The 26,417-nt window shown below is 43.9% G+C and overlaps 1 protein-coding gene across 1 annotated transcript in view; it reads right to left on the bottom strand.

Moving 5' to 3' along the window:
- Positions 1 to 26,417, bottom strand: part of LOC111866479 (ubiquitin carboxyl-terminal hydrolase 48) — a 281,194-nt gene that overhangs the window by 95,190 nt on the left and 159,587 nt on the right. The window contains exons 17-18 of the mRNA XM_023855451.2: positions 22,008 to 22,192; positions 6,915 to 7,091 (exon numbers count right to left, since the gene is read on the bottom strand). Of these exons, the coding sequence (XP_023711219.1) occupies positions 6,915 to 7,091; positions 22,008 to 22,192 (362 nt within the window). The remainder of the gene's footprint in view (positions 1 to 6,914; positions 7,092 to 22,007; positions 22,193 to 26,417) is intronic.

Raw genomic sequence — 26,417 nt, 5'->3', positions numbered from 1 at the left:
TTCGCCGACAAGCGGCGGTCGCTCGATCGGTATAGTTCGCTTGCGGACTACAGGAATCGGAGTTTTTACGGTGACAAAATGAAGGAATGAATGCAGATAGAAACAAAGAAAAGGCTGTATACGAATAAGAAAAAAGAAAGATTAAACAAATAAATGGAGTGAAACGGACAGAGAGAGAAAGAGAGGAAGAAAGAAGTAACGATAGAAGAAAATGGAGGGGATAGATTATATAAAGAAGGAAAGGACAGGAGGAAAATAAAGCTTGCATCATGACTTACAACCCAATATTCCCTCCGGACAACAAATCCATGTAAGTTCAGTTCAGTTTTGATTTAATTATGAAAGTGGATTAACTTTGGTCGTTATCTAGCAACGTCTTTTAAACACAAGGGCGAAGCAGTACAGAAGGAAATTATATAGTACGACGGCAGTCCTATCCCATTCCACTTATCACTATCAGTTCTCATACATTCGTGTAGATGCCCATTTGTTAGAAGTTGACCACGCCACTTTGATTTTCCGGGTTTACAAGCTCAAGTGCCAGTGGTGGGTGGAGAGGGGGCACGTACATTTAAAGTGATTAGCCCTTAAGGCACACAACTCAGATTAAATCAGAACCCACCCTTAAAGCTGAACAAAAAAAAAAGGCATATGCTACAAAAACAGTGTTACGTTTCTGCATGTCCAGTTCAGAGAAATGACTTGTGACATATTACCCCACGAACCACCCTTACAAACTCTTCTGGTTCTCCTCTCCTTCATATCCATAATTTGCTGCATCCCCCACCCCCTTCGCGGCAACGGACTTAAGAGGAAAACACTATGATTAACAACGGAACATTAGTTTAAAATCTCCAAAGGCCAACACTGGACATTTTAGACACCAGGGCTCCACTACTGCCTCGGGGCACAGAAGGAGAAACGCGTTTCAAGGAAAAGGGGAATAACTCGTTTCTTGTCTTATTCATCGGCGCTTAGTCAACTATATACCTCCTATGTTATTTGGCGCACGGACTGAGAATGGTTATTTTGAAAAAGTAAAACGAAATGTCCGTCTTCGCCATCTCGAACACTAGAATCATGGGTTCGAATCCCACCCATAGGCGTGTTTCTTTATTCTGTTTGTGTTGTTCTGCGTAGGTAGCGACCTTGCGAAGGGCTGATCCCCCGTCCAAGGAATCCTACCGACTGTCTTAGGGGTAAGAAACTGAAGTGAGACAAAGCGTTTCACTGATTCCCCATGCTCCAAAGCGTGTTTATTCTGTGTTGATCTGCGTAGGTAGCGGCCTTGCGTAACAGGCCGTAGAGGTCCATAGGGTTTTGAGACGTCGAGGCTCCCATAGTTTCTAGACAGTTGGCCCACATATGGCGGTGAACTTGTCGGCCTTAAGCGCCGGCCGCCCTTTACACCACAGGAAGATAGCTGGTACTGATTTCTGTTAGGCGCTGAGTTGACCCCAGGGCTATATTGAGGCTGGAAAGATTAGGTAAATTAAAAAAAAATCAAATGACATCGGGAATCGAACCCGGGACTTTCCGGTTTGTAGAATAATGCGCCAACCAACTATGCTACCGCGTTCCCCCTCCCCCCAAAAAAATATTGGAGATAAAATTTCCGCCTGCATCATATTTCCACAAGAGTTTCGTTTAAATCAATCACAGACGCGATGGGGATACTTGAACACTATGGACGTATTATACAGACGAAAAAGAGTCGACCTTTGGGCCAATTTTTAAAGTTGATTATGATGTAACGAACTACATAGAGCACGGTCTTCTTTCGTGAGAAGTTAATAGTTTCTCGGCTTCTCAATGAATTCGTGTATTAATTTTACTCTGTTGAGTTACCTCACACTGAATTTTTCAAGTCTACTTTAATGAGATCCCCCCATCTACACCTAGGTCTCTCAAATGTTCTCCTTAGACTTTACCGACCACAACTGTGTATGCATTTTTCATCTTATCCATATGTGCTACATATACAGCCCATGCAATCCTCCTGGACATATTCACCCTCACAGAGTTTGGCGAAAAGTATTCTGACACCCATCACTACATAATTTTCGCTTTGCTCGTGTCGCTAAGGTCCAGATATTCTTGTCAGTAAGTTCACAAAAAAAAAAAAACAAAAACAAAAAACAACTCCGTGGTCAGTAGCCCGCAAGCGAACAATACCGACCGAGCCACCGCCGCTTGCCGGTGAAGTTACTGCCAACTTTTGCGTATAGAGGGTGTCACGTGGTCAGCGCAACGGATCCCCATGGTCGTTAATCTCGGGTTTCTAGAACAGAGCCGCTATTTCCTTGAAAGAGCTCCTCAGTTATCCTCACGAGGCTGAGTGGACGTCGTAACAGACCCACTATCTCTCCGAAAATCTGGTAGCGCCGGGAATCGAGCCCGGGACCTCTGGATCTCTAGCCAGAAACTCTGACCACTACACCACAGAGGCGGTCCGTCAGTAGGTTCACAGTTTTCTTAAACACAATCAACCAATATTCTTCTTTCAGAATAGAAAAAAGTTTCACATGAATTCAGACAACATACAGGCCTACTTACACCTGCTGCGGTAACACAGGATCATATGCCAAAAAGCGGTGGGAAATGTTGAACTGCTCATTGGCGCAGCGAATGCCACTTAGGTCATTTATAAACTGAAGTTTAAGGCGATGAAGGGGGAGGCCAGTGGATAGGACAGGAGGCGTTTCGGCTTGAATTTTTAAGATGTGGCGAGAACTACAGTTAGAGGAAGTTACTCGAAGGGGTTAGGGACTTCCGATGGTAGGTGAGCATTAAATCATCCGTTAAAAGGGCGATGGAGGGACACAAGGCATTAAACGGGTTCTTGGGAGTTAGTTCAATTTGACTGAGAGGACGAGATTAAACACATTCTGTTCTGGTATAATGAAATACTGCGCTAGTCTTTTGCTGTTCAACCTATCCTATGTGGCGGCACGCGATATCCCGCAACAGACATAACAGTTGCAGAAACAGAAACCTTCAACTGGCTACGCCATGAAGGCGTATTTGAGAGTGGATGTTTAGTTGGAGGTAACTGGTCAGCTTCAGGCCTCGACGGCTTTACCCCCGGGGAAAGAATCCCGGTACCCAATGGATAAGAGGCTGGATGGGCCCCAGGACTGGGCTGAACCACACTATGTAGTGAAGGAAAATTCTTGCTCCTACGGTGACTCAAACTTCGACCCCTCAGCCTTCCAGCCCTTAGCCGGTTGCTATACCGACTGAGCTATTCCGGCTCCCGAATATTTCAGATACGAGGAATAAATGGCAAAAAAAAAAAAACTAATATTTTAGACGGCGATATTGACAAATCCCAGTGGGCAACAGTTTTAGTGGAATATGAAAAAAAGAGATGCGGCAGGAATTTAACAAAGAAACCACGGTACGGACCGATCAGTTAATAAAATACGGTGGCACAAGATACAAATGTCATTATTACACTATGTGAATTATTGTTAAGTGGGGGGGGGGAGTCAACGCATCTGACTTCAGATGCCCCTCCACAACGGCCGATTAAGCCGATTTACTCCAAAGCCATCTGTCCCAAATCTTCAGCTGTCCGAGTTCCAAGCTTTATTTCGTCTATTTTTATGAGTTATTTGCATAAAATGATGCCTGAAAATGGTCGAGCTCGAGATGGATGGTCAGCTTCACGATTCGGCCGCTTTATTCCCAGGAAAAGGGCCAAGATAACTCGTTCGATGGGAGCTCATGGTCGCTATGGACATCAGGGCGAAGGGAAGATTACTTCACTGTGCCAGGAACCGAACCACGATTGTCAAGCTCGTAACAAGTCACATTTTTTTTATTGCTAGTGGGGTGGGACTAAGTCCCTTGTACTGCGGCCACTTCTGGCCTATTGTACCAGCCCCAGATGATAGGTGAGGGTGATTGTGGAGCAATTGGTGGAATGAAGATTGGCAGGGGAAAACGAAGTACTAGGAGAAAACCTGCCCTAGCGCCGCTTTGTCCACCAGAAATCCCACTTGGCCAGACCCCGGAATCGAACCCGGGTCGCCGCGGTGGGAAGCCAGCGGCTAACCGCTTGAGCTATGGCGCGGCCCTGACAAGTCACCTTACCCAAGCCCGACTGTAGTCCTCTGGGTTGTGACACCGAGTATTCTTGTACGTTGATATCAATGTTTCGGAGTGACATGCTGTCAGGACTTAACGCTTGCGTTAACGGTTTTCCTTACCCAGACGGATTTAGCATCCTACTGGCCAATATTAACATTATCTGCGTTAAGAGAGTGGCAAAGCGAATAAAGAAGAATATACAGAAAGTACTTTTGAGGCATAAGCACTAAAGGAGGCCGCACACCATCAAGACAAGCATCAAGACATGAGACAAAAGACGCAGTCTTGTTTCATTCGTGATTCGTCAGCATGAAGACCGGTGTGCGGCGGTTTTCATAATCTCATTCGTTTCAACTGTGCTCCTTTCTTTGCGTCATGTCGCAGACATCGGGTCTTGACTGTTACATGTGTTGACGCATGCCGGTATGCGGCCTACCTAACAGTTCAAGGAGCATATGGAGTGGATCAATTCAAGGGTCTTCTTTCTGTAGCCTTAGCATAGACTGTGAAGAAAGCAGTCTTCTGTGATGCGGCACCGTGCAGCTATTGTGTTAACCGACGTTTCGGAGGAACGTATCGCCTCCATCTTCAGGATAGAAGACAAGAAGAAATCCGCGAGCGAACCAGCGAGAGCAGGTGCAACATAGTCACCGCCGTGAAAACCTCAAATCTTACTTGGTATTGACTGCTACGAGAAACAAACTGCACGAAATGTTCTTTGGTTGAGATCTGAGGCCAGCCGCTAGGAGGCCAAAATTTCATAGCTACCTGCTCAGCTTGTGTTTATGTCTAGTCAATAATTATTCCAAACAGAGTACAGTAAGATTTTCAGTTACTAAATACGTAGTTTATGTTCAAAATTACTACTTACATACAATTCTCATTCGCTGTGATTATTATTGTTTTCATTACGCAACGACCGGATATTCCTCGAGATCTATAACTTCAATTATTTTGTATAAATTCGTGAATCTTTTTCGATGTTAATATCATATAAAGGTGATATTCTTATAGAGGTACCATAAATAAACTTATATAAACGTGACAGTAGGTCTAATAATTACATACGTGGGCTATTATTTGTACTGTACAGTGGCAGATAGGGTACTGGTTCTTGGAAAACCCACCACAGATTCAGCGATCCGTGAATCAGGGAAGGTTCTCGAATAATAACATTGAACTGACCCAGCAAAGCGCTGCTCGAATGTTACAAGCTTTGCTTGTGTAAGCAAGTGTAAGCAATGGCAGTAGGTGACTGAAGGCCGAAGACTGAATATTTTACACGCGATAAAGGGGATGGAATTATGGTAAAATCCAATATGCAACGCGTTTCAGCTCGCAAACAAGCCAAAACACTGGAACTACCGTTATAAGGAAAGCTGAATTAATAATGACTGACCTTTCGGCTGAGATGGGATTAAGGGTTTAAGCAGAGTCTAATATCTTCTTACTAGCCTTACTGATGAAGTTAGTGTAAAATAATTATATGTTAAGCAGGAACGTAAGAACCGAATTCTGAACGGAATCAACAGGTATAAAATGGGGCTCACTTTTTGGGAGAAATATTAAACATATAAAAAAGTAAAGCTATCCCTGTAACAGGCCATGAAGGGCCGTAGGGTTGTGAGACGTTGAGGGTCCCACATTATCTAGACAGTCGGCTCAAAGATGGCGGTAAGGTTGTCAGCCTTTAGCGCCGGCCGCGCTTTACTCCCTAGGAAAATTATATAACGCGGTAGCGTAGTTGGTTGAGGCACTATGCTACAAGCGGGATGGTTGCGGGTTCAAGTCCCGATGAGGACACTGGGTGTTTTTCAATTGACCTAATCCTTCCAGCCGCACTATGACCCTGGGGTCGACTCAGCCTCTAACAGATATGAGTACTAGGAATTAATTAATACTAAACATATAATCTCCAAAATACTGCATATTATTATTATGGGGGCGCACGGTAGCGTAGTTAGTTGAGACACTAAGCTACAGTAGAAAGGTCGAGTCCAGATGAGGTGGATCTTTTAATTGATTTAACCCTTCCAGCCGCACTATGTCCCTGGGGTCGACTCAGCCTTTAACATACATGAGTACCAGGAAGATCCCTAGAGGGGTAAAGGACGGCCGGCGTCTAAGGCTTACCTCACCACCAATTATGAGCCGAATGTCTAGGGAAAATATGGGAGCCTCGACGTCTCACAACCCTATGGGCCTCCACGGCCTGTTACAGGGATAGATTTATTATTATTATTATATTTTCAGTGCTCGCCTGTTATAGGCCATTCGCTGTTGGCAAGCATTTAAATAAAGGAACTTAATGGAACTATAGCTGTGACTGGGTAGCCAAGGTTCCATTCCCACAACGGACAAAAATTTCTTCTTTCCAAACCTGACTCTGGGGCAACCCAGCATCCTATGCAGCACAATTTATGGCTTATTCTCAGGGGGAAACGTAGCCAAAGCACAAAGCCGATTGCCAGTGTCCAAGTGCAGATTTCGGGGAGCTTCATTCGCACGATGTTTAGGCAAACGGTCTCGCTTGTGAGAAGGTGAATCTGAAGAAGACGGTGAAGCTATCGTTAACACAGTTACGGACTCTTGTTGCGCAGCCAATTCCTTTCACTTGGTTATATGCGGATAAGAAGACAATATTAAAATGGACTCCACAGAAACGATCTGTGAAGATGTGAACTGAATTGAATTAGGACAGCCTCCAATTCCAGAGCTCGTACGTTGGGGTGCTGCTTCTTATCTTACAGAGCAACGAAGTACCGTATAATATTTCAGCAGACTTATACATTATGCACGATAGGGTAATAATAACTTACCATCACCTTGAGTTCCAGCAAGGTGAGTTTCGAAGAGACGCTGAGCTGCTTCTCTCCACGCATGCGCCGATGACGCGTACTCTTGCGTACCCTCGTATCTCCAGCAGAGGCCGATACTCCAGAAGTCGAGGAACTGCAGGACGGAACTGCGAGTTTTTGCCGTTTCGCAGTACATCCCTAAAAAAAGATGGATCACTTAAGGTTTTCAGGTAATGCTTGTTTTAGGTATGTAAAAGTAGAGTAAAGGTATCCCTGTAACAGGCCGTGGAGGCCCATAGGGTTGTGAGATGTCGAGGTTCCCACATTTTCTAGACAATCGGCTCATAGATGGCGGTAAGGTTGTCAGCCTTACGCGCCGACCGCCCTTTAACCCCAAGAACATTCCTGGTACTCATTTCTATTAGAGGCTGAGTCGACCCAAGGGCCATAGTGCGCCTGGAAGGATTAGGTAAATTGAAAAAAAAATCCAATGACCTCATCAGAATTCGATCCCGCGACCTTCAGACTTGTAGCATAGTGCCTCAACCAACTACGCTACCGCGTGCCCCCTGTTCAAGTACGCGGAATTTCTTTATATAACGCCCCTCGCTTAATCTTTAGGACTTTTTAAGAAGGAAGTATCTTCTGTGAAACCTTAATTCTGAGCTAGAGTTTAGAATCAGTTTGAGCTTCGTGCCGCTAGAGGGCAACACATATTTATGACTTATAACTCCCTGCCATCAAAAACACAAATATGGCAACAGTATGGACTTCTGACGCGGGTACAATACAAGCGCAATTCATAGTGGCTTCCTGAAGTTCCATCTTTACTAAGCTGAGCTGGGTCGCTCTAAATACTGCATGGAACAATCGGAGTTCCCAATCATTCATTCAGACAATCATCCTACAATTCGGTTCTACAAAAGTACGCAATTGAAAAAGACTCATTAAATAGTCCAAGAATTATTATATACAATGTATCATTCTTCCAAACACAAAAAAATGCGAGTAAACATTTAGGTCCCGAGCAGAATTCGAAGCTGCGATCACATTTTCTAGCGGTCCCGTGGCCTTTAGTCCGCAAACAAGCTATACCGACCGAGCGACCGCCGCTTGTCGGCGGTGCCAACTTTTGCGGATAGAGGGTGTCGCGTGGTCAGCGCAACGGATTCCTACGGCCGTTAATCTCGGTTTTCTAGACTGAAGCCGCTACTTTTCCATTGAAGTAGCTCCTCAATTGTCCTCACGAAGCTGAGTGTACCCTGTACCAGACCCACTACTTCTCAGAAAATCTGGTAGCACCGGGAATCGAACCCGGAACCTCTCGATCTGTAGCCAGGAATTCTGACCACTAGACCACAGAGGCGGTTGTACAATCGGTAAATAATCGGAAAGAAAAGGTAAAGGTATCCCTGTAACAGGCCATGGAGGCCCATAGGGTTGTGAGATGTCGAGGCTCCCACATTTTCTAGACAGTCGGCTCATACATGGCGGTGATGTTGTCAGCCTTACGCGCCGGCCGTTCTTTAACCCCAGGAAGATTCCTCATCTCATTTCTGTTAGAGGCTGAGTCGAACCCAAGTCCATAGTGCGACTGGAAGGATTAGCCAAATTGAAAAATTCAGTGACCGCGTTGGGAATTGAACCCGCGACCTTCCGCTTTGTAGAATAGTGCCTCAACCAAATACGCTTCCGCGTGCCCCCGTGGAAATTTGAAGTATGAAGAGCAACTGGGAAAGTGGAAAATGGTGAAAAAAAATAAAATAATAAAACGGAAAAATCAGATATCCCTAAGAAGAGTTCTCCAGACTCATTTCAGAGTGTTCTGTACTCCACCTACTAGACATCCTCAACATTCAACTTCTATTCCCTATATCCTATCAACACCCTTACTTGGCGCCCTGGAGCTTCCCACTCCACCCCTAACATCCCTTTCTTAGGGTCGGATTCTATAGGACTCAGGTCACCAAGAATAACACATGAATGTTCAGAACAGCTGCGGATGTCCACACAGTGTCGGTAAATAACACATAAACCAACAGAAAGGAGTAATACAACCTACTGCACCGCATGAAATAATACAGTGTTTTGTCCTATTGATTAGGGGTAAAATGTAAAGGTGTCCCTGTACTTAACTAATTAAGACCTATGCCACGAAGTCGTATGGGGGAGTTGATGTATAGATACACATATTCTTGACCTAGGCACTAATTGGAGGTGAGTGGTCAGCTTCACGCCCCGGCCGCTTTACTTCCGGTACCCATTGGATAGGAGGCTGGGTGGGCCAAGAGCCGGTCTGGACGACGTGGAGAACAGAAAATTCTTGACCCTACCAGGACTCCAACTCTGACCCCTCTGTCGTCCAGCCCGTATCCAGTCGCTATACCGACTCAAAATGATTAGGGGTAGGAGACGAAACTGTTTGTAATATACGCCCAGAAATGCTCCGTTAGGGAAGTAAAATTATATCAGTTTCCAACTATATTTCGACATGCGGGCTGAAAACTTGAACAGTTTAATAAGAAACGTCATCTATTGCTGCCATGTTAGGGTGGGTCCCTTGTCACCACGGCATGGCGCGTCCTCAGCTTGCGGATGAAGAAGACGGCCTCGAGATACGAAGAACAGCTAAGAATATACTCAGTAAGCAGTCCCGGACAGTCCACAAGGAGTGGTCTTCCAGCTTGGGTTTTGGGTGTGGGGCTAAAAACTACTGACCTTATACAATAAGCTTATTACGATATGTCACAAAGCTCCTCGGATTTGGACAGATTCTTTGGATAAACAAGTTAAGCGAAGAAAACTGGACATGAGATTTGGTACGTGAAATGTATGAAGTCTATATAAGGCAGGTTAGCTCATGACAATTGCGAAAGAAATATCAGAATATATACTCCGTGGCCTGTAGTCCGCAAGCAAACTATACTGACCGAGCGACCACAGCTTGTCGGCGAAGTTAGTGCCAACTTTAGCGGATAGAGGGTGCTGCGTGGTCAGCGCAACGAATCCCCAAGGCCGTCAATTTCTGTTTTCAACACCGGAGTTTCTATTTCCTTGAAATAGCTCCTCTATTATCTTTATGAGGCTGAGTGAACCCCGTTCCAGACTCATTACTTCTCGGAAAATCTGGTAGCGCCGGGAATCGAACCCGGACCTCTGGATCTGTAGACAGATATTACACCGCCTCTGTAGACCACAGAGGCGGTGTAATATAAAAATATAAGTTAGATTTAGTGGGAGTATAGGAGGTCAGGTGGGACAGGGGAATGAGAATCCTGAATTAGGTACATGTTTTTTTATTTTTTCGTATATAAGAGAATCACATCAGCAGTTAGGAGGACACAGTTTGTCAGTGATAGGATAGAGGGTGCAGAGATTCAACCGATCGACGGACCAAGCTCAGTTTCGGCGGCGGTCAATCTTACGACCGTTCACGTGACTAATCTGCCGCTGCAACATAAGATAAGTAAAACAGGGATGATCTGTTTCCAAAGCCTGTACTGACAGAGGACTTGCGCACAGTACAAAAGAAAGACTTTTCAATAACATGTTACATGTGCGATATGTGAATTTGACAAAGGCCAAGCATATTCATAAGAGACAGCCCCATCTTCTCATCAGAGAGGATATTACATAAGGACTGTAACATAAAGGATTCAGTTGCAAAACGAATCACGTTGTCAGCCTCAAGGGGCTTGGGGCCCAGACGAATTGATTGACGATAAATCGCCAGTCGTAAAGCGACTCTCACTCTGACTCAGTTTCCGAGTGGTGGTAACCTGCTGCACGAGCCTGCATTGACAGAAAACCTCTGTATGTATAGTCTAAATGTTACTTAGAATAGTGCAGTGACAAAGAGCGCAGAGTCCATAGCGACATGGAAGCCGTGACAGCGCGGATATCCTGAAATCTACGGTGCAACAAATGTAGCGCCTACACAGAAAGACCGACCTCTCCCCTCGTCGAAGAGGATCCTCATTTCTCAATCACGGACATGTCTAGGACAAAAACAGAATCTTGTTCAAAAGTCTAGAATGATTATGCTGATGAGGACCAGCAGCAATCTAACCGACAGTCGACCAGAGTGAGAGCCGGGGATAGCCAGTGAATGGACAGTGGTGGCTCAGCAAATGTACTCGTAAAAACATTTGGAGCCATGGGTTATGTGCGAGATAGTCCCCAAGAGGGCACTATTAGGAGCTGTTACCAGGCAACCACTAGGGCAGAGGAACTGAGAAGACTTAGTGCGTGTTATAGTGAGTTATAAAGTGAGCGAATTAGCGATAGCCCCAAAATTCTTTGTAGTCACGAGTTGTAAGAATTCAATATATCCAATTATCAATTCAAACCCCGTGTCTAGTCATTAAAATCGTGTAAATATTTTGTATGTACTTTTCAGTTATTCAACGTGTGCTCCACGGCCGATCCGTTTCTTGATTTATGAGCAAATATTATATTTTTGGACATCATCCATCGTTGTCTTTATCTAAAAACACCGCCCTGTTTATTTTTCAAAGCACAACGTTTCGGAGACTGGATTCTATTTCTGGAGGTAGGGACGAGCTGGTCTAGAAAACCGAGATTAACGGCCGTGGGAATCCGCTGCGCTGACCACGTGACACCCTCTATCTGCAAAAAGTTATCACTAACTTCGCCGACAAGCGAAAATTAAAAATCCAATCATCATTTGTATATAAAATTATCGAAATGATTGGAAACGATAATAAAATTAACACAGGCCTATAACAAAACATTACAACATAAGTGACCAGGGAGAAGAGACATTTACGATGTTCGTGAAGAGATTGCATAGCTAACAGGATGATAATGACTAGGTTCGGTTAGTGGACTATGTCAATGTTAGGCCACACAGAGCGCTACGTACGCTATGTACGCTATACGAACAGAAAAATATCTCCCTTTATTGCCAATGTGACTGGCCACACAGACTTCCGTACGCTACGCACGCTATGTTCCCTATGTTACCAGCGTCGCAGAGTGTACACAGCGTACGTAGCGAACATAGCGTAGCGCTGTGTGGCGGAACGTTTACGCAGCCGTCAGTACGTATAATACATAGTGTCGAGTAGTACATTGCGTTCAGTTAAGGAAGAAACTTCGCAACACCGCTGATCCGGCACAACATTCCTCACAGATTGCTACTGTAACTGTTGATAGCAGAATGAGTCATTAGCGCTGATAAACGCTCTCCGTTACAGTTACAGCAGCAATCTGTTACGAATATTGGGCCCGGTCAACGATGTTGCGAAGTTTCCTCCTTGACTGAACGCTCTGTAAAATAATAAACTGGAAAGCATCTGGAAGGAAGCGGTCATGACCTAATCTTGACATCTGCCTGGAGGAACTGAGAAAGAACTACGAAAGCCTGTCAGGATAACCGGCGTCCTGTCTGAGATTCGAAGCGAGTAACTCCAGACTACGAGCCTGAGGCGTCACTGCTACAACAAGCCTCTCAGTAGCATTACTGTTGTGATGCGCATTTTGCAGTTGCCAGCTCCGGCGGAAAGGTGCGAGACGGAGCCGTCTGCTGCCGCGCCGCCGCCGCCGGCGTGCCAGGCTCAATAGCCGGTTATAGGAAACGAGCAAGCAAACCCGTCTCGTGAATAGACTGCGTCGGAGCGAGAGGATGGGTTCTGCTTCTCTCGCTATTTCCTGGCGACACTACCGACACCCGCGATTCAACCGGCGTCTTTCCAGTCAGCTTTGCCGCCGGCACCGGGACGCCGACGAGCTTCCGATTCACAGCCGAAAAATAAAGGAGAGAAAGAGGAATAACTGGGGGAAAGGAGACTACAGAGAAATGTAGGTTAAAAGAGAACAGCACAATGTTTCTCTTTGTGCCTACAAATTCTTGAGTGTATGTTATTTAACGATGCCGTTTCAATTCAAGAGGTTATATACTGATAAATGAGATGAGGTATCCATAAACGTGATGAGACAGGGATGTGGAAGGAGACTATGATAATATTAAAGGACTCTTATCTGCATTCGCCGAAAGATACCATGTGCCTCCTTAGATAAAAGTCTAAAATTTTATCGCTAGACAAACCTGTTCCGACTCTATTTATTTCGTCAGGCCATGTCTTCTTAGGTGTACCAACATATCTTCTTCCTAGGGGCAGTAGCTAAAGGCACGTTTCGAGATTCTGCAGTGTTATTTTCTCCAGATATTCTATCTATAGTCAATAACTTTATCGTCTAGATATCTTAACCAAAATACAAGCAAAGACACAGTAAATGGTAATACTCCTATATAAATTAACAAAGGAGTTCGACAAGGTTGCCCTTTAACATCGGTACTGTTTAAGATTTACGGTGACGAAGTCATAAAAAATAGGCTGCAGATGATCAAACAAAATATTTTAGCAAACGACTTAATTCTAAATACTCACACAATCTTATTCAAGGATGTCAAGGAAATCTTGGCGAGTGCCGAAGATGAAATTCAAATAATATAAATGTAAAATAAATTTGAAGATTTCAGTAAATGAGACCAAGGCAATGGCTGTGACAGGAAAGCTGAACATGAGAACTAAAATAGTGATGAATGATCACATGAACAACTTCAGCCGATCAACTGACGATGAGGGAGAGGGAGACGGCCCATGAAACTGACATGGCTGATAGCCCGAGAAGATTTTATAAACCTCAGCCACCGCGAAAGCTTCAGATCTTATGTCATAACAAGCAAATCGCTGTAAACACTTAGAATATACAGTTTCGGTGACAAACAACAGAGATTTCGAAACAAAATAAATAGATTTAACCAAATGTGCAACACAATAAGATCACTGAACAAGATACACAGATACAACTTTATAAAGCTATGGCGCTACCTGGGGGAGAGGGGTAGGCGGTAGCGTAGCTGGTTCAGGCACTATGCTACAAGCCGGACGGTCGCGGGTTCGAATCCCGACGAGGTGGATTTTTTCAGTTGTCCTAATCCTTCCACCTGCAATATGGCCCTGGGATCGACTCAGCCTCTAACAGAAATGAGTACCAGGAATTTCCCTGGGGGCTAAAGGGCGGCCGGCGCGTAACGCTGGAAACCTCACCGCCATCTGTGGACCGACTGTCTACAGAATGTGAGAGCCTCGACGTCTCACAACCCTACGGACCTCCATGGCTTGCTACAAGGATAGCTCTACCTTCTTTTACCTAATATGGCGGTACCTGTATTTATAAGATACTTTGAGGTTACACACGACAAGCTTGAGATACGGTAGTCTGTATTTAAGTAATAAGTTCTTCATTAAAATAAAATAACAACAATAATAGTATGATAGTGCATTCTATATGACTGCGAATCTATTCAGTAATACAACAACAGCTTTTACGAGTCCAGCTGCAACTGCTGCTTTACATCTTACATCAACGTGAACTGAAACTCTCAACCAGGATGTAGCGAAACGTATCCGCCTAAGGAAACAATCCGGAGGGATAGTCTTTCACACGAGGATACAAACTTTCATTTTATCTTCTCTTTAATGTATACTGCTGCGGATATCAGTTCAATGTGAACAAAGCTTTCAACTTGTGTATTCCTCAACAGTACTTACGCGCACTCCACGGTTACTGTGAGTGGCGTATACAATTGGAGTCTGAGGAAGACAAATCTAGCAATCACTGCTAAGTGCATTCATAACAATGCTTAATAATATTCAATAGATGTTACGTCTCATGACATAAACTATACGAGGGAACCAAACATTTCCTGAGGGTATGACAATGCTCATATTACAAGTTGATCGATAAAAAGGTGCACATATGTACCTAAAATTTGAGGATTCATATTGTGTTCCTCTATGTTTAGTCACTACGTTGCACATGAGGGGGCGATGCCCGAAGATAAAGGCAGTATCGTCTCTTGGAATGTTTGCAGCTCTCAGACTACAACATGGTACCAACATACGAGTATCAATCAATACAATGTACGAGCAGGTTGACAGTGAGTCGGGAGCTATCCAGTTGGGGTCTAAGACACACTATCTCCTAGGATTTTCACTGCTCTTCTCCGTCTTTCCAAACGAATTCCGGGACAGTAAAATATCCCTTTGTAGAAGAGGGTAGAGCGGCCCCCGTAGTCTAGAGGTAACGTTCCCACCTCATGACTCGTAGTACGTGGGTTCAAATACCCGGCGGAGGTCGTCGAATTTTTAAGGGCGGAAAAAAATCAGGGAACAAGTCCTCCGGGAGGGACTTTAAGCCGTGGGTCCCGTGTCGTAGCTTTACGGCACGTAAAAGAACCTCATATCTCCAAACGAGGTCACTGAGCCAAATTAACGGACGTTTCCCGCCCAACAGCAGTCTCTAATACCTCTGGTAGATGGGGGAAGCATTATAGATACCTCTCAGCTAGTAGAGCCGGTCTCGCTGGCTGGGCGGGACTGATGGTAAGCACCAGTACCGGTAGGATATAGAGACTGGTAGAAATCATAGAGGGAAGCACAATGGACCAATACAGGTCTCAGTGCATGGGGAAATCCACCCTCTCCAATAACTAACTAGAAGAGGGTATAAAAAGTAAACTTGTCCCTGTGCTTAACCAATTAAGCGCCACGCCATGGAGGCGTATGGGGGAGTGCATGTTTAGATCCATATTTTCTTGACCTCGGCACTCGCTGGAGGTGAGTGATCAGCTTCAAGCCCCGACCGCTTTACCTCCGGGGAAAGAACCCCGATACCCACTGGATAGGAGGCTGGGTGGACCCCAGATCCGGTCTGGACGAAGTGGAGAAAAGAAAATTCTTAATCCTACCGGAATACGAAAATTAGGTAAATTGAAAAATGAAATCGATGACCACATTGGGAATCGAACCCCCGACCTTCCAGCTTGTAGCACAGTGAATCAACCAACTTCGCTACCGCGTGCCCCCCCCCCCAAGATAATTGAGGGGTGATTTCACAGTGAAACCACTAACTAAACTATTCTGGTTCCACCCTAAAGTCTAAACGAATAAGCTAATATAGTAATACCACCGCGAACTGTAAGATAGAGCCGACAAGACTTCATGAGATATCAAAATCCTGTTTTCTAAGAGCCGAGACAGACCAGTTATTCCTAACACTTGTAAAGGTCATTAAAGATTTATGCTTGGATTAGTCAACCCCGCCCTTAAAACTTGCCCAGTTATCAGAAGAGAATGTTAGGGTAATTAACATTCTATTCTGTATAATTGAGCTAGTTATAAAGAAAGGTTTAATTAGTCAAAGCATAAATAATTATAGTGTGAAACTTTGTCCCTGACACTAAGGGAAGAACACAGACAGAGGGTATTTGCGAACAGGGTGCTGAGAAGAATATTTTGACCGAATACGGATGAAATAATATGAGGTTTGAGAAAACTGCATAATGAGGAGCCCCATAATTTACACTATTCGCTAAATATAATTTTTTTTCCTTGGCACTACAGCCCCAGTGGGCCGAGGCCTACCTCCATGAACTTCTCCGTTCACTTCGGTTTTTCTAGGTCTTACACATTCGGTAGGTCTCCTTGGGCGGGTGATCAGCTCGTCGCAAAGCCTCTACCTGTACACAAAACACAGAAAAGCTAAATATAATTAGAACAGTCAATTCATGGAGAACTGGATGTGTAAAGAATGTAGTGCGCATGAGAAGAATAACGTTGGATACTTAAGAGTGTTAGGGTGATCGCAAAAGACTATTTTGAAAGCACTTTTTGGGTACCATACATTTTCTGGAGGGACAGGAAAATAATGGAAAACTCAGCCACCATCAGAACACGGCACCTACCGCGTAGAAAGCACGAGCGCTAGCCGCCTAAGAGCGACGTTCAGTAGCAAAGTTCATGATGGTTATACAAAGAATGTTCTAATTCATATACAATCAGTTCTACAGCACAAATTAACCACCTCTTTTTAACTAATTAATAATAGTGTGGCGTGCCGCCTAAAAGCCAGAATATCTGAGTCACAGCGGGTGTCCATTGGTAGGCAACGGCTCGGTATCAACGGTTCTGTTTCGTTGTCGGGGTGAGAATGAAAGAGGTTCACGTGACAACGCATACATAACAGACGTTACCACGGAAGTGAAAGCCAGAACTAGTGTAGTTACCGTGGCAACGAATACGCTATCCACGTGAAACGAAATCCTTGAAGGTGTCCTCTAGTCCGTCCGACTGTAGAATATAAGAGACCAGACCAGAACAGAGCGGAGAACGAGACCCGTATGGAGGCGGGTTCGAACACCTGAACCGTAACCCTGCGAGTCATAGGAGGTGACGAGAAGGGAAGTCTCAAATCCGAGACAGTAAAATATGGTCGCGATTCCTAAGGGACTCGGACACAAGAAAGACTGCGCTTGCAAGGGCCAGCAGCATATACAAAAGTCAAGACCCGTCCTCTCGTCAGAGAGGTCGCCACACAAAAACAAGACCGTAACTGTCAAACAGTAATAAATATCTGGTCATGAGCCGTAAGTCGCAATGTGACTTTGATGTGACTTGAGAGGAGAACGGAGCAAAGCTGAGAACAAAAGAAACCAGCTCAGCTAAGAACCATAAGACGACGGACTAGCCAGATGGCACAGCATGGAAGACGTTATTTTTGGGTGATTGTAATTGCAATTGCAAACAACTTATCGAATAAACAGCTTAGTCTAACCCAGAACCCATTCATTTCTTGTCGCGTTACCAGGATACGTGACAATAGCAACAACAGATGAAACCAGACTATGCCGACAGGTCTTGTGTCACTTTCAGCACCTACAGAAAAGTCCGTACATAGTACAATATCGTGCGGTACTAGCCGTTGCATTCGCGTCGGCCTCAGCTCCTCAGATGCTACCATCCCATCTCCCTACAGGACACAGTTCACGCACTGCAAGATGTATCCTAACCCCTAGCAAGGCTGCGCCATAGCTCAAGCGGTTAGACGCTGGCTTCCCACCGCGGCGGCCAGGGTTCGATCCCGGATCTCGTCAAGTGGGGTTTGTGGTGGACAAAGTGGCGCTGGGGCAGGTTTTCTCCGAGTACTTCGGTTTCCCCCGCCAATCTTCATTCCACCAAATTCTCCATCATCATCATCATCATCATCACCCGGGGCAGGCTACAATAGGCCAATCAGTGGCCGCCGTGCCGAATGGACCCAGTTGGACTCCAACCCCAGCAATGTTAAAAATTTGTTAGAAAACATTCTTCCTTCTCCTTGCATATTTCAGTATAAATGTTAACTTGGGCATAATGTTAATTAACGCATCACCACAAACAGCTCCTATACCATCGAACAGAAAGTACACGGGACATTCCTATTTTAACAAACTTTCATAACTCTGTGCAACCTGAAGCCTACACGGTAACTACAAGTGATCAGATCAATTCTGGATGGACATCCAAGTTTTCCAAGACATTATTTAATTCCACCATCAAGGAATCGATTCCAAATTAACGGAACTGGTCGCCAGAGATAATTTTATCACGTTTTTAAAGTTACACAAAACTGGTACAGAATTTGATTATGATTCCGGTCGACATAACCTAAACAGTTTGAATCAAGGAAATTATTAAATGAATCAAGTCATAACTAGAACTAGGAGATACCTCCTGAAGTATCACCCTATACCACAAGAAATAGTTACCAGGTACTCATAAAAAGGAAATCAACAATCATCATCATCGTCTTTCTAAATTACAGAACAGTAGACATAACCGGCTCCAGGGTTAAAAGCATTTAGATTCGAGAGAAGGAAGAAAGACGCCAAGATTATTAATAGGGTGTTTAATGATAATAATTATCTATTCTTAATAATTTTAGAACTGAAAAATGTGTTGATAAGAGCCATCATTGTGTTCGTAGTGGCCTGCAGCATTCTAATAGATACGATCGCTGTAGAAGAGGCTGCCGAATCTAAGAGCATCTGCGATGTAGGATCACGTCACCGTGCAAAAGAGAAGGATGGATCCAGGTCCATGATGCAGGATTTCACTTAACTCTTTAACACATAACATTATACGTACCTACCTGCTTCGACATCAAAAAGCCCTTCCTTTTTGCCACACACACACACACACACACTCCAGTCATAAGACTCCATAAGTTGTATTAACTGATTGGCCTTTGTTATCAAGACACAGTGTATTTCCATGAGGTACACACTGATTTTTTTTAATATTAATTAAATTAATTTCAAGCTTCAAACGGCGAAACATCTGACAGTTATTCTCCCTAACGTTCATCAACATGTACATGAAATGGAGCCGTTGAAATGAAATCCCGCTAATATCCTTATAACATATCGTTTTAAACCCAATTTTAATATTATCCGATATCTACGTCTAGGTTTACCACGTCAACTTGCTACCTCACTTTAGATCTTTAAGCGTTTGACAGAAATTCCGTATATTTTGGAAACCATGAGGCGTCTCATTGTAGTGTTTGCAGTTGATACAAGATCTGAGGTCATTACATCGGTTGTCTGGGATGTTACTCTGTATAGTTAGATAGTTGGGTACCAAAGTTTCAGAGGAATCTACTGCCTTCATCTTCAGGTTAGATGAATGTGGAGATAGTTGATTTCTCCGAAACGACCGTACCTGCATACTGGGTTACACGGTATTATATTCCAGAATATCATACTGATGGCACACTGACATCAATACGCACTTTCATCTTTTTTTTTTTGTTTCCTTGGCACTACAGCCCCAGTGGGCCTAGGCCTACCTCCATGAACTCCGTTCACTTCGGTTTTTCTAGATCTTACACATTCGGTAGGACTCCTTGGGCGGGTGATCAGCTCGTCGCAAGGCCTCTACCTGTACACAAACACAGAAAAACGCACACAAACATCCATGCCCTGAGTGGGATTCGAACCCACGATCCCGGCTTCCGAGCGAGCGAAGACAGTGCACGCCTTTGACCGCTCGGCTACCGTGACCAGCAAAAGAACAAACTCAGGTACTAATATTTTCTCGGGATCTTTCTTTTGAACATAACAACATAACACGTATTGCCCGAGGAATGTTTTCAATTATAAAACACAAATATATTATCTGTTATGCAATGTTTCATATAACCTAACTCCAAACGTTATTATTATGAACAGTGTCCTTTTAGGTTGTCAAATATACATGTCTGTTTTCATTATCAGAATCAAGATGTCTCAGACACAGCACACAGATAAAACGGTCCTTCTGCAATTTAATGTGATAAATCAGCAGCAGTATTTAAATCTAAGCCCACTATTCATATTCATGAGAATCTGAAGATTAGATATACTTAGCATCCGGACTACATGCGGAATATGAATGTGTTGATATCTTATCAAATTTATCATTCTCAACGATACGTAAAAAGAATAGCTATAAATCTCAGAGAGAGGGCATTATGAGGTGGGGACGGGAGTTCAAATGCAGGCGCGAAGAGGGGATAGATTTACAGAAGAACTTCGATGGCTGTGTCTATGGAAAAATCACGAACGGGTACGCAAGATTGTCATCTTAAAAAGGTAAAAAAGGTTAAGTTGTCCCTGTGCTTAACTAATTAAACACTACACTATGAAGGCGTGTGGGGAGCGGGTGTATATATCCACATTTTCTTGACCTCGACAATAGTTGGAGGTGAGTGGTCAGATTCACGGCCCGGCCGCTTTACCCCCGGTACCCATTGGATAGGAGGTTGGACGGACCCCAGAGCAGGTCTGGGAAACGCGGAAAAGAGAAAATTCCTGACCCTACCGGGATTCGAACTCCGATCTCTTGGTCGTCCACCCCGTCGCTAGTCGCTATACCGACTAAACTATCCCGGCTCACCAGATTACCATTGTAAATGGTGATTATTTCTTTTTTTTTCCTGATTTAGTGATAAGTTAATTTCAAGATGACAACAAGATTTGAAGATCGGAAGCACCCGCCATTGCCAGAAATCTTCGTATTTCCACCAGTACAGATCAATACTGAATACTGAATATTCAGATCTAACTAACTAACTAACTAACTAACTAACTCCGTGGAGCTAGGTACTTCTTGAGAATCCGCCAGTTGTGAAATTACTCAAGAATTTCCCAACATTTTATCGAATCCGAAGGTTCATCATCGTGCCCGCAAGAGCCCGTCACTGATCCCTATCCTGAGCCAGATCAATCCAGTCCATATCACCCCATCCTATATCTCTAAGATCCATCATATTATTATTATCCCACCTACATCTAGGTCTTCCCAGTGGTCTCTCTCCTTCTAGCTCCCCCCCCCTTGGCACTACAGCCCCAGTGGGCCTAGGCCTACCTCCATGAACTCCGTTCACTTCGGTTTTTTCTAGATCTTACACATTCGGTAGGACTCCTTGGGCGAGTGATCAGGTCGTCGCAAGGCCTCTACCTGTAGACAAACACAGAAAAACGGACACAAACATCCATGCCCTGAGTGGGATTCGAACCCACGATCCCGGCTTCCGAGCGAGCGAAGAGAGTGCATGCCTTAGGCCGTTCGGCTACCGTGACCGGCCTCCTTCTAGCTTGCCCACCAAAAGCTTACATGCGTTCCTCTTCTCCCCATGCGTTCTACATTCTCCGGCCATCTCATCCTCTTTGATTTGATCATTCTAATTGCACTTGGTGAATGAAGTTCCTATTTATTCAAGCATAATCTGTAAACATTATTTTGAAGAAATTCTGTCTTTAAGGGGTTAAGTCGCTACAGAACTGGGTCACTATACCACAATCGCGTTAGCGGTTGGATCGACAGATGTTTCATAATTTTCCACACTTTCACTGAGTGAATGCCGAGATAGTTCCTGCAGAAGGCCACGAGTGCCTGCTACTTCCAAATCCTTCTTTCACTCTTTCATATACGGCGTAAACGAGAAACAGGCCTTCATAAAAAAATCTGGTCGGAAAACCTGATGGGGAAGACATTTTTATGAATACATATAGGATAGAAGGATAACATTAAAATTGGATTTTAAAAAGAATGTAGAATGTGAAGTGTATTTAATTGGCATTGGACTAAGTCAAATTATGGGTTTTGTCAAGACAGTTATAAACCTTCGGCTTTCATAACAAAGAATTTCTTGACCAACTAATTAACTCTCAAGAGATGACTCATGTACTATGCAGTTAGATAAGCCGAAACGTCCACTAACCTGGTACTCAGGATCGTCTTTGTGCTCCGACAGTGGAGCGCTAGTGCTCTTCCCAGAATCTTGCATCTGATCATTGCTGGCGCCAGTGACTGCAACCTTGCGGACAAAAATCGTGGCTTTTTCATACTGCAGAAGTTCCATTTCCTCCACTCTGATGCGTGCCAATACACACTCTTCGCATATACCTGCCAAACAAAGAGACTAATGCGACAACAAGTTCTGGAAAGAGCTAATTATGCTGATATCTCTAAAATGGCGAACTCGGTACAGGAACTACAAGTTGGTAATTATACTCATGTAATTTAACTGGCCATACAGACAGTACCACTAGGAAGATCAAGACGTAGGTGCGTGAACAATATTAAAATGGACCTTAGAGAGATAAGATGGGAGGTTATGGATTGGATTTATCTGGCTCAGGATAGGGAACAGTGGAGGGCTCTTGTAAACACGGTAATGAATCTTCGAGCTCTATAAAATGCTGGGAAGTTCTTGAGTAGCTGCACAACTGGCGACTTGTCAAGATGGGCTCAGCTCCATGAATGAGTGAGACAGACAGACAATATAAATCATTAAGTTAGGCGGACATTTACTCAGTTACTTCGTTAATTGGTCAGTTTGATACTCATTTCTTAGTTAGTTTTTCCATTTGCCATACATTTTCTCTTATACTTAGCTGATNACCAGACCCGGGATCGAACCCGGGCCGCCGCGGTGGGAAGCCAGCGACTAACCGCTTGAGCTATGGCGCGTCCTGGTCAGTCAGTTATTTCAGTCAGTCAACTGAATGTATGATAGGTCAGTTAGCCAGTCAAGAGTCAGCAAGCGTAGTCACTCACTCATCGCTTCTTGGACTTCTTCATCGGATCGGAAAGACTTTCCACCAGGCGCCTCCTTGAGTGGCCCAAGGACATGACAGTCACAAGGAGCAAAGTGACGCGAGAACAGTGGAAGAGGGGGACACTCGAATGTGCCTGATCGTCTCTGGCGTTGTCATGCAGCAATAAGACACCAGCACTGAACGGTCCACGACGTTTCGATCTGATGGCTCGTCTCACATGATTCGTTAGGAGGTTGTAATACGAGGCATTTGTGATTGTGGTTTTCTTGGAAGTGTTCTGTTCTACAAGTGAAACCTGGTGATCCCAGAATAGCGCCAGCATCAATTTACCCTCAGATGCCGGCGTGCGGAAACTTTCGGGTTTCGGTAAGTTGGGATGGCGCCATTCTTTGCTGTTTCGCACTCGTAGAAGTGGACCCAGTTTTCTTCTCCAGTGGCTATGTACTTCAACAAGCACCACTTTCTGTTTCGTATCGTCGCAGAAGTTGCTTTGCATGCAGTCAAAGGATTTCTTTTTCTCTACGAAACTATTTTCACTATATTAGTTAGTAAAAAAATAATATTTTCATTTGACTCGACCTCACAATCGGCAAGTATAGTTTTATAGCATCGTGTTTTCACTGTTAAAGGAAAAATATTAGTGGAATATGGGAGAAGTTTCTAGTCTTAAACAGGACATCAAAACTTTCATTATATCCACCTACACCGCCTCTGTGGTCTAGTGGTCAGAATTCCTGGGTACAGATTCAGAGATCCGGGTTCGATTCCGGGCGCTACCAGATTTTCCGAGGACTAGTGTGTCTGGAACGGGGTCCATTCAGCCTCGTGAGGATAATTGAGGAATAGCGGCTCCGGTCTAGAAAACCGAGATTAACGGCCGTGGGGATCCATTGCACTGGCCACGCAACACCCTCTATCCGCAAAAGTTGGCACTAACTTCGCCTACAAGCGGCGGTCGATCGATCGGTACAGTTCGCTTGCGGAGTACAGGCCACGGAGTCTTTTTAGACGTTCAATAGTTACAGTCGTACCAATGGATAAAGATTCCTTCCATTCATCGAGGGACATTCTTAGCAGACTGGAATAATACACGGATCTTATTGTAATTATTCATATATTATCGTATGAATGAAACTCATACAAGGCAATTACCCATGAATCAAGGCGTCAAAGAATAAAACAACAATTTCATATCCTTTCAGAGTGTACACAAAGACTCAAAAGAGAAACAGGCTACGAAACAGATTAACAATGAGTTACTGCCTTGAACGTATAGGAAGATTGTGACAAAGTGAATGCCCGAACATATTTCAATCGTTTCTCTGCATTAAATTCATCATTAGACAAAGCGATTCGCTAAAAACAAGAGGTTCGTGCGAGCTTATGGAGTAGAAATCGGAGGAGAAAATGTTAACAAGACCGCAACAGAGCCTTCCTTGAGTTACGTGATGTTCGCTAAGTAGCAGTAAGAGGATTTAAGTAAGCTTATCTTTAACAAAATAATATAACTACCTCTCGATTTCATCTTCTCGAATCTCTCCGTCTCGAACTTTCGATAATACAACACTATTATATTTGTCACATTTGTTAAATTAGCGAAATAAAGTACACTTTAAACACTGACAACACTAACAATAAGCCCCAAGTTGGAAGGTAGAGGAAAGGAAGACAATTTTAAACTTCGTACTTACTTATATATGAGGGTGATCCCTTCTGTATGAGCCGCCAATTCTGCAGCTACTCAAGAATTTACCAGCATTTTATGGAACCCGAAGGTTCATTACCGTGTTCACAAGAGCCCGCCACTAGTCCCTATCCTGAGCCAGATCAATCAAATCCATCCCATCCTATCTCTCTAAGATCCATTTTAATATTGTCCACCCACCTACGCCTTGGTCTTCCCAGTGGTATCTTTCTTTCTGGCTTTTCCCACCAATATCCTATATGCATTCACCTTCTCCCCCATTAGTGCTACATGTTCTTCCCACCTCATCTCCTTGCCTTGCTCATTCTAATTATAATTTTAAATTTTGTATAGAAGAATATTTTAAAATTTTTCTTCGGTAAATAGTGTAACGTTTAGAGAAGTCAATGTTGTGTCACATGTATAAATTAAATGCAAAATGAGGAGATAAAGTCAATCTGTTCGTATGTTTCGTCCCTGAAACTAATGATTGCATCTCGATTAGATGTCATATTTGAAGGTCTCTCAGAAAATTGCGTCAGCCAATTTCAATTCTTGTCAGTATCCGTCCACGTAATAACTCTTTTTATGGATTTTTTCCTCTGGCGCTACAGCCCCAACTTTGGCCATGGCCTACCTTCATGAAACACTTTGTTTCACTTCGGTTTACTAGATCTTAGACATTCGGTAGGACTCCTTGAGTATGTGATCAGCTCGTGGCAAGGCCTCTACTTGTACATAAACACTGAAAAACGCACATACATACACACACACACACACACATGTTCTTTGGTGTGTTGCGAGATGCTGAACCATACTGAGGCGTAGCGCGTCGTGGAAGAGGCTGAGCACTGCTGATCTGGACTACTGTGTAGACAAGGAAAGTAGTCATGAAGACTACGGCAGATTTCGATCTCTTTGGCACTGGCTTACATACAAGCCTAAAAGCCCGGCCACAGAAGACTACACTTAACATACACAGATCAGCATCTCATTTGCAATGCTAAGTTGCATCCAGATTCCGTATCCCCTGAGTAAGACCCAAACTAGCAGTTTAAACCATAAACGAACTAAACGGAACGCAGGATTTGTGAGATATAAGGTTCTCACAGCAGTTATTATGACAGCTGTTCTCAGGAACGCGACGCTGTAGAGTTTGATGGAGGTACAAACGTTTCGGAGAGAAGTGCTGATTACTGCCTCAGGGTATATGTGTGAAGGCGGGGGTACCACATTTCTCGGAAACCAATGTGTTAATTTTTTTCTCATAGGTTTGTTTATGTGTTTCGTATGACTCTCATAATAAACAGCGATTATTTTCCTGAACAGTATGAACTAACCGATCTTCATAATGGAAGCGTAATATATCTTCTGGAAGGTAGGAAGTGAATTCTCAAATATGAATTTTATAAACTTCAGGTTTATGATGTTTAATAAAGAGTTAGCACAAAACTATAGAAGAATATAAGATAATCCGTTTCAGGTTCACTGCAAAATACAATTTGAGCCTTAAATTTCAATTTAATTTGAAACATGTGCCACTCATCTATGTTTTAATCGAGGTTAAAATTCTAGTGCTTTACTTCCCCTTTCCTCCAACATGCGTTTCCGGTGTGGCATTTCCTATAAGGAAAATGGAGATAATATGCTCCCCTTGAAAATACGTGTATGATACATAACTCATATGCACGCTACAGCCTGCTGTCTATTCTGCCGAAAACCACTGTACATAATACTCGTAATATGGTTTTAAATGGTCAATAAGAATCACATAAATACAGTGCGTACAATCAAGTGCGCGCCGCGGCTGCAATTTGCCGTGAGTCATACCACCGCAGAACGGATGCAGTCGCGGGGAGTGTTGCAACTCCTCCCCGCGACTGCA

This window comes from Cryptotermes secundus, unplaced genomic scaffold, assembly GCF_002891405.2.
Source record: "Cryptotermes secundus unplaced genomic scaffold, Csec_1.0 scaffold320, whole genome shotgun sequence".
NCBI lineage: Eukaryota > Metazoa > Arthropoda > Insecta > Blattodea > Kalotermitidae > Cryptotermes > Cryptotermes secundus.
Note: the sequence above shows the minus strand (reverse complement) of the source record. Positions and strands in the feature narration are given on the sequence as shown.